General features: G+C 57.7%; 1 protein-coding gene across 1 annotated transcript; it reads left to right on the top strand.

Annotated features, from left to right (window-relative positions):
- Window positions 1-979: 979 nt before the first annotated feature.
- Window positions 980-9,212, top strand: LOC306819371 (AT-rich interactive domain-containing protein 3A-like; the record flags this gene model as incomplete). The annotated part of the gene is made up of 4 exons (XM_079373161.1): window positions 980-1,159; window positions 6,864-7,123; window positions 8,085-8,357; window positions 9,120-9,212. Coding segments are annotated over exons 1-4 (784 nt in total), but the record flags the coding sequence as incomplete, so codon positions are not given.
- Between the last annotated feature and the right edge of the window lie 19 nt (window positions 9,213-9,231).

Here is a 9,231-nt window from a genome sequence, read left to right as displayed (position 1 = left end):
CCCCCCCCGTGTAGACTCACTGCTCAATCAGGTCTGTTAGCCCACCTTCCCCCAAACACAGGTCCCACCTTAGCCGTCTGTAAATGTGTAGAGCGGCGGTCTGCAGCTCCTGGTGCTGGGCGGGCCCTGACCCTCCACACTCACACAGGGTCCATGTGTTGAGCTGGGCCCCTCGCACATGGCGTTAAGACATGTTGCTAACTTAAGAGAATGAATCAGGCTAATCTGCATGGCCTGATCGCAGTGCTTTTTTTAAAAGTCATTAATGAGTCTGATTGGGGGTTAAGGAGCAGCCTGTGGGGGGGCTGAGCCTGGACTTAGCAGTGCGGCTCCTCTGCAGCGGGGCCGGCAGCGCTCCCAGCAGAGGGGTGTGGATTTACTCGCTACAATCCTCTAAATGAGCTTCATTATAGCGGCCTATCCAGGAGCCCCCCACCCAGCGCTGCCCGTGGATTAGCAGGTCGTTACAATCCGCTGCCCCTCCTCCCTCCAGGCTTCACTGTTTGCACATTGCACTTTTTGATTCTGTTACATACTGCGATCCCCCCCCCCCACCCCCCCACCCCCCCACCCCCCCCCCCCACCCCCCCCCCCCCCACCCACCCCCTCCCTGCAAGCTCCACCGCAGATAAGCTGTTTGACAAGATTAATGCATCTGTATCAAAAGTCTCGAGCCGCTTTGCTTTGTGTGTTTGCGAATCCCCTTTTCCAGGTCAAGCCTGGATCGCCTTAAACTGGGCTAATATGTGTTCCAGGCGCGCTCACCGTCGTCCAATCAGCTTCTGACAGCTCTGAGATTAGTCCGAGGTGTTTTCAGCATTAATGACTTTTATATAATGCATCTCCTCCAGTCTGAGCAGGGGGGACAGGAAGCTTCCACTGTAGTCATTGTGCAACAGCCAATCAGAGTGAATAATTCAGAGGCCATTGATTGATTGATTGATTGATTGATTGATTTCTCCCTCTGCTCCGTAGGAACGCCGGTGAACCGGATCCCCATCATGGCCAAGCAGGTCCTGGATCTGTACATGCTGTACAAGCTGGTGACGGAGAAGGGCGGCCTGGTGGAGGTCATCAACAAGAAGATCTGGAGAGAGATCACCAAGGGCCTGAACCTGCCCACCTCCATCACCAGCGCCGCCTTCACCCTGCGCACTCAGTGAGTCCGCACGCCCTCCGTTAGCCCCGCCTCCACCGGGGCGCCAGGAGATTCTTAAACGGATCAATAATCCGTGGTGCCCTGAAACTCGCTTTTCTGAGCGAGCGAGGCGTTTCACCTGCAGCTTCCTCAGGTCCATCATCGCACGCCATACGCAGCGTCATCGCACGCCATACGCAGCGTCATCGCACGCCATACGCAGCATCAACATACACAGCATCATTGCACGCCATGCGCAGCATCATTGCACGCCATACGCAGCATCATCGCACGCCATACGCAGCGTCATCGCACGCCATACGTCATCGCACGCCATACGCAGCGTCATCGCACGCCATACGCAGCGTCATCGCACGCCATACGCAGCATCATCGCACGCCATACGCAGCGTCATCGCACGCCATACGCAGCGTCACCATACGCAGCATCATCGCACGCCATACGCAGCGTCACCATACGCAGCATCATCGCACGCCATACGCAGCATCATCACACGCCATACGCAGCGTCACCATACGCAGCATCATCGCACGCCATACGCAGCATCATCACACGCCATACGCAGCGTCACCATACGCAGCGTCATCGCACGCCATACGCAGCATCATCGCACGCCATACGCAGCGTCATCGCACGCCATACGCAGCGTCATCGCACGCCATACGCAGCGTCATCGCACGCCATACGCAGCGTCACCATATGCAGCATCATCGCACGCCATATGCAGCATCATCGCACGCCATACGCAGCATCATCGCACGCCATACGCAGCATCATCGCACGCCATACGCAGCGTCACCATACGCAGCATCATCGCACGCCATACGCAGCATCATCGCACGCCATACGCAGCATCATCGCACGCCATACGCAGCATCATCGCACGCCATACGCAGCATCATCGTCACCTGACTGCTCATCATTTCGCATCCTCAAACCAGACGTGTGTGTGTGTGACTGTGTGTGTGTGACTGTGTGTGTGTGTGTGTGTGTGTGACTGTGTGTGTGTGACTGTGTGTGTGTGACTGTGTGTGTGTGTGTGTGTGTGTGACTGTGTGTGTGTGACTGTGTGTGTGTGACTGTGTGTGTGTGTGTGTGTGTGTGTGTGTGTGTGACTGTGTGTGTGTGTGTGTGTGTGACTGTGTGTGTGTGTGTGTGTGTGTGTGTGTGTGTGTGTGTGACTGTGTGTGTGTGTGTGTGTGTGACTGTGTGTGTGTGTGACTGTGTGTGTGTGACTGTGTGTGTGTGTGTGTGTGTGTGACTGTGTGTGTGTGACTGTGTGTGTGTGTGTGTGTGTGTGTGTGTGTGTGACTGTGTGTGTGTGTGTGTGTGTGTGTGTGTGTGTGTGTGACTGTGTGTGTGTGTGTGTGTGTGTGACTGTGTGTGTGTGACTGTGTGTGTGTGACTGTGTGTGTGTGTGTGTGTGTGTGACTGTGTGTGTGTGACTGTGTGTGTGTGACTGTGTGTGTGTGTGTGTGTGTGTGTGTGTGTGTGTGTGACTGTGTGTGTGTGTGTGTGTGTGACTGTGTGTGTGTGTGTGTGTGTGTGTGTGTGTGTGTGTGTGTGTGACTGTGTGTGTGTGTGTGTGTGTGACTGTGTGTGTGTGTGACTGTGTGTGTGTGACTGTGTGTGTGTGTGTGTGTGTGTGACTGTGTGTGTGTGACTGTGTGTGTGTGTGTGTGTGTGTGTGTGTGTGTGACTGTGTGTGTGTGTGTGTGTGTGTGTGTGTGTGTGACTGTGTGTGTGTGTGTGTGTGTGACTGTGTGTGTGTGTGTGTGTGTGTGTGTGTGTGACTGTGTGTGTGTGTGTGTGTGTGACTGTGTGTGTGTGTGTGTGTGTGTGTGTGTGGTACAGACATCAATATTAACCCTTGCTTCTGTTGATACACGTGTGAGTTTGTTTCATCCACTGAGCCACCTTCAGTCTTCACATTCAATCCCTCAGTGTATTACACACACACACACACACACACACACACACACACACACACACACACATTGATCCTCAAAGATTTATTGAAGTGATTTGGGTCAGAGTTCACGATGACGGGCTCTCCTGATGGAAATCCTTCAGAGGACATTACATCTCTCTCTCTCTCTCTCTCTCTCGCTCGCCCACAGCGGCGTGCCCTAATGAACCTTTATGTATTTTTAATGTTGCTGAGCCGTTCTCCTCCAGCTCTGTCTAATGGACGCTCCTCTTAGCGTCTTATTGATCCTCCACGCTGCTGTTCCGCCATTATGCTGCGTGCAGCACGGGTTCCTGAACGCCACGCCGGAGCTGTGACCGTGCGTCCTCCAGGAGTCTCTGCTGCGTCCTCCAGGAGTCTCTGCTGCGTCCTCCAGGAGTCTCTGCTGCGTCCTCCAGGAGTCTCTGCTGCGTCCTGCAGGAGACCCTGCTGCGTCCTGCAGGAGTCTCTGCTGCGTCCTGCAGGAGTCTCTGCTGCGTCCTCCAGGAGTCTCTGCTGCGTCCTCCAGGAGTCTCTGCTGCGTCCTCCAGGACTCTCTGCTGCGTCCTCCAGGAGTCTCTGCTGCGTCCTCCAGGAGTCCCTCCAGGAGTCTCTGCTGCGTCCTGCAGGAGACCCTGCTGCGTCCTCCAGGAGTCTCTGTTGTGTCCTGCAGGAGACCCTGCTGCGTCCTCCAGGAGTCTCTGCTGCGTCCACCAGGACTCTCTGCTGCGTCCTCCAGGAGTCTCTGCTGCGTCCTCCAGGAGACCCTGCTGCGTCCTCCAGGAGTCCCTCCAGGAGTCTCTGCTGCGTCCTCCAGGAGACCCTGCTGCGTCCTGCAGGAGACCCTGCTGCGTCCTCCAGGAGTCTCTGCTGCTTCCTGCAGGAGACCCTGCTGCGTCCTGCAGGAGACCCTGCTGCGTCCTCCAGGAGTCAGTGCTGCGTCCTGCAGGAGACCCTGCTGCGTCCTCCAGGAGTCTCTGCTGCGTCCTCCAAGAGTCTCTGCTGCGTAATGCAGGAGACCCTGCTGCGTCCTCCAGGAGTCTCTGCTGCGTCCTCCAGGAGTCTCTGCTGCGTCCTCCAGGAGACCCTGCTGCGTCCTCCAGGAGTCTCTGCTGCGTCCTCCAGGAGACCCTGCTGCGTCCTGCAGGAGTCTCTGCTGCGTCCTGCAGGAGACCCTGCTGCGTCCTGCAGGAGTCTCTGCTGCGTCCTCCAGGAGACCCTGCTGCGTCCTCCAGGAGTCTCTGCTGCGTCCTGCAGGAGACCCTGCTGCGTCCTGCAGGAGTCTCTGCTGCGTCCTCCAGGAGACCCTGCTGCGTCCTCCAGGAGACCCTGCTGCGTCCTGCAGGAGTCTCTGCTGCGTCCTCCAGGAGACCCTGCTGCGTCCTGCAGGAGTCTCTGCTGCGTCCTGCAGGAGACCCTGCTGCGTCCTCCAGGAGTCTCTGCTGCGTCCTCCAGGAGACCCTGCTGCGTCCTCCAGGAGTCTCTGCTGCGTCCTCCAGGAGTCTCTGCTGCGTCCTGCAGGAGACCCTGCTGCGTCCTCCAGGAGTCCCTCCAGGAGTCTCTGCTGCGTCCTCCAGGAGACCCTGCTGTGTCCTGCAGGAGACCCTGCTGCATCCTCCAGGAGTCCCTCCAGGAGTCTCTGCTGCGTCCTCCAGGAGACCCTGCTGCGTCCTGCAGGAGTCTCTGCTGCGTCCTGCAGGAGACCCTGCTGCGTCCTGCAGGAGACCCTGCTGCATCCTCCAGGAGTCTCTGCTGCGTAATGCAGGAGACCCTGCTGCGTCCTCCAGGAGTCTCTGCTGCGTCCTGCAGGAGTCTCTGCTGCGTAATGCAGGAGACCCTGCTGCGTCCTCCAAGAGTCTCTGCTGCGTAATGCAGGAGACCCTGCTGCGTCCTCCAGGAGTCTCTGCTGCGTCCTCCAGGAGTCTCTGCTGCGTAATGCAGGAGACCCTGCTGCGTCCTCCAGGAGTCTCTGCTGCGTAATGCAGGAGACCCTGCTGCGTCCTGCAGGAGTCTCTGCTGCGTCCTCCAAGAGTCTCTGCTGCGTAATGCAGGAGACCCTGCTGCGTCCTGCAGGAGTCTCTGCTGCGTCCTCCAGGAGTCTCTGCTGCGTCCTCCAGGAGTCTCTGCTGCGTCCTCCAGGAGACCCTGCTGCGTCCTCCAGGAGTCTCTGCTGCGTAATGCAGGAGACCCTGCTGCGTCCTGCAGGAGTCTCTGCTGCGTCCTCCAGGAGTCTCTGCTGCGTAATGCAGGAGACCCTGCTGCGTCCTCCAGGAGTCTCTGCTGCGTCCTCCAGGAGTCTCTGCTGCGTCCTCCAGGAGTCTCTGCTGCGTCCTCCAGGAGACCCTGCTGCGTCCTCCAGGAGTCTCTGCTGCGTCCTGCAGGAGACCCTGCTGCGTCCTCCAGGAGTCCCTCCAGGAGTCTCTGCTGCGTCCTGCAGGAGACCCTGCTGCATCCTCCAGGAGTCCCTCCAGGAGTCTCTGCTGCGTCCTCCAGGAGACCCTGCTGCGTCCTGCAGGAGTCTCTGCTGCGTCCTGCAGGAGACCCTGCTGCGTCCTGCAGGAGACCCTGCTGCATCCTCCAGGAGTCTCTGCTGCGTCCTGCAGGAGACCCTGCTGCGTCCTCCAAGAGTCTCTGCTGCGTAATGCAGGAGACCCTGCTGCGTCCTGCAGGAGACCCTGCTGCGTCCTCCAGGAGTCTCTGCTGCGTAATGCAGGAGACCCTGCTGCGTCCTGCAGGAGTCTCTGCTGCGTCCTCCAAGAGTCTCTGCTGCGTAATGCAGAGACCCTGCTGCGTCCTGCAGGAGTCTCTGCTGCGTCCTCCAGGAGTCTCTGCTGCGTCCTCCAGGAGTCTCTGCTGCGTCCTCCAGGAGTCTCTGCTGCGTCCTGCAGGAGACCCTGCTGCGTCCTCCAGGAGTCTCTGCTGCGTCCTGCAGGAGACCCTGCTGCGTCCTCCAGGAGTCTCTACTGCGTCCTCCAGGAGACCCTGCTGCGTCCTCCAGGAGTCTCTACTGCGTCCTCCAGGAGACCCTGCTGCGTCCTCCAGGAGTCTCTACTGCGTCCTGCAGGAGACCCTGCTGCGTCCTCCAGGAGTCCTCTGCTGCGTCCTGCAGGAGACCCTGCTGCGTCCTCCAGGAGTCTCTGCTGCGTCCTCCAGGAGACCCTGCTGCGTCCTCCAGGAGTCTCTGCTGCGTCCTGCAGGAGACCCTGCTGCGTCCTCCAGGAGTCTCTGCTGCGTCCTGCAGGAGACCCTTGCTGCGTCTCTCCAGGAGTCTCTACTGCGTCCTCCAGGAGACCCTGCTGCTTCCTCCAGAGTCTCTACTGCGTCCTGCAGGAGACCCTGCTGCGTCCTCCAGGAGTCTCTGCTGCGTCCTCCAGGAGACCCTGCTGCGTCCTCCAGGAGACCCACATGAAGTCAAACTTCAATAATCAGAGTGAAGCAGAGCGAGAGGCTGACGAGACTTCTGGAGGAACCAGATTTTTTAGATGGCGTGTAAACGAGAGGACCCGGTTTGAATAATCAGAGGAATGTGTGTGTGTGTGTGTGTGTGTGTGTGTGTGTGTGTGTGTGTGTGTGCGTGTGTGCGTGTGCGTGTGCGTGTTCTGTGGGTCACATGATTCTGTAAATATCTTTTTGACCGTTTTTAGTCCAAGAATAAAAACGTCAGACTTCGCTCGGCGTGGATCAGCTGCTGACCTTCAGTAGATATGAGCTGGTGAATGTTTCCGTGTTGATGTGACATCACTTCCTGTTTTTCAGGTATATGAAGTACCTGTACCCATATGAGTGCGAGAGGAAGGGCCTCAGCTCCCCGGGCGAGCTGCAGGCCGCCATTGACAGCAACCGCCGCGAGGGTCGTCGTCCCAGCTACAGCAGCAGCCTCTTCCGCTTCTCGCCCTCTCCCAGCACCGCTCCACACATCCTCTCACCTCCCAAGATGCACCTCTCCGCTCTGGGAGCGGGCGCTTCAGCAGCACTCAACGGGCTGCACGCCTCGCCAGGACACTCTCTGAAGAAAGGTAAGAACCAACCGGACCTTTAAACAGAACATCGAGTCTTCCTCAAAGCAGAGCGAGGCGGTGGCGGCGGCAGGGGGGTGGCGGCGTACGCTGGGGTCACGCTCCTGAGACGTGTGCAGGTCGCTCACGTGTAAGAGAGACAGGTAAAGAAATGAAGGTACAGGAGACCTCCTCTGGACGGATGGAGGTTTGATTCAGTCTGATCTGGAGGGTTCCTGTGACTCAGCCTCGGTGTATTTGTGGGGAAACACTGCCCCCTGTCGCACCTGAGGAGTACTGCACGTAGTGAAGAGGACGGAGCAAGACAGACACACACACACTGTCTGAGGTCGTTTCAAACAGTGTGTGTGGGTAGAAACCCAAACAGATCTGTTTGGTGGGGGGGGGGGGGACTGGGGGACTGGGGGACTTTAAGAAGTGATGAACTTTGAAGCTGCTCTCCACATCAGTAGGGTCTGGTTGGTAACTGTGTCTTCTGTGACGTTGACTGGACTGGGACTCTGTGGAGGATCCGGTGACGGTTTGAACCTCCTCGTGTTGTTTCTCGTGTCCATGTTTTTTCTGTGGTCATGGAGGATGGCGTGTTTCGACTCTGCTTTGCATCCCAGAAGCCGGCTCTGATTTGTTTGTATTTAAATCAGTGGTTCTCAAAGTGGGAGGACTGGGAATCCTTGTGGACACGTGTCCTCGTGTCCTCGTGTCCTTGTATGTAAAACTTTGCTGTGAGCTCGAGATGGTTTCTCATATTAACCAGGAAAGTCTCTACATTTTTCCTTCAGTACCCATTTTGAACACTAGGGGTCAGAGCTACATGCTGCTCCTTTAAGAGGTCATTTAAACAGGAGTGGCTCATATACAACATGGAGTCATGACTTTGTAATCTGCAGTGACCTGGTGCACAGGGACGAGCTCTCTCTCTCTCTCTCTTGATCTGACTAACATTCATCACTGTCTCTTCCAGATGACCTGACCCCCACCATCATGGCAGCCAGACCCTCCATGGCGCTGACCCTGGGTCAGCAGCACGTTGCCGGTCTGGCCAGAGCCGCCACTCTGGAGCAGCTGAGGGAGAAGCTGGAGACGGGCGGAGGAGAGGGGCCGGAGAGGAAGATGGCCCGCCTGGCCGAGGAGCAGCAGCGTCTGATGCAGCAGGCCTTCCAACACAACCTGCTGGCCATGGCCTCCCAGATGCCCATGAACCTGCGCCTGGGAGCCCCCGCCATCTCCACCAGAGGTCAGTGTCACGGACGCCTCCACATTCAAAAAGAGGAACGGTGGCGTGAGGCAAGATGTTTGCTTCATGAGCCTGATGATCCAACATCCTGTGTTTGCACATGTCCAACATGACTCGAGTGAGACGGAGCCTCAGAACACGATCTGAGAGGTTTCTAACTCTGGGCGGGCGAGAGAGACCCTCTCTCTCTCTCTCTCTCTCTCAGCCTGATGAAGCTGCTCTGATCTCACTGTTTCATTCATGTTCCCATCACCACGCTTTAACGTCCAGCGGGCCGATGAACCAGGGGCGCGTCCTGGTGCAGCCCGAGGGGCCGGGTCCCGACGTGCCCTTTAGCCAGGCACAGAAGCCCCACAGCTCAGGAACCTGTGTGCTGTGATGACGCCCCTCCTGTCACGTGACCTCCACAGTGAGCAGAGTTTCTGCTCTACAGGGTCTCCTCCCCTACGACGCAGGGGCACAGTGCTGCTCTCTCTGTAGACGCCCTACAGCGGCTGTGGCTCAGCGGTCGAGCCTGTGGTTTCTTACAGTCGGAGGGTTCCATCACGGGTCCTGTGGGCGGGGCGTTAGACCGCCGCACATTGAACACAGTGCGTCACGCCCTTCTTCCCTGCATTTGAGGGTTTGATCGCTCGCTGCGGTCGCCGTGACCTTCGTCTTCGACGTGCTGCGTCTCAAACGATGTCATGTGACGTACCAGCCGAGGGAGCCGAGCGGAGTTTGTTTTAAATGTTGTGTCTTTGTGTCTTTGTGTCCGTGCAGAGGAGAAGCAGCAGGACATGTCTCTGAGCATCTCTACCAACGGGAACGCCAGCATCACCGTCTCCGTGGAGGTCAACGGAACAATCTACTCAGGTCAGTGAAGCCCTCGTTT

This window comes from Symphodus melops (genome assembly GCF_947650265.1).
Source record: "Symphodus melops genome assembly, contig: scaffold_538, whole genome shotgun sequence".
Lineage (NCBI taxonomy): Eukaryota > Metazoa > Chordata > Actinopteri > Labriformes > Labridae > Symphodus > Symphodus melops.
Note: the sequence above shows the minus strand (reverse complement) of the source record. Positions and strands in the feature narration are given on the sequence as shown.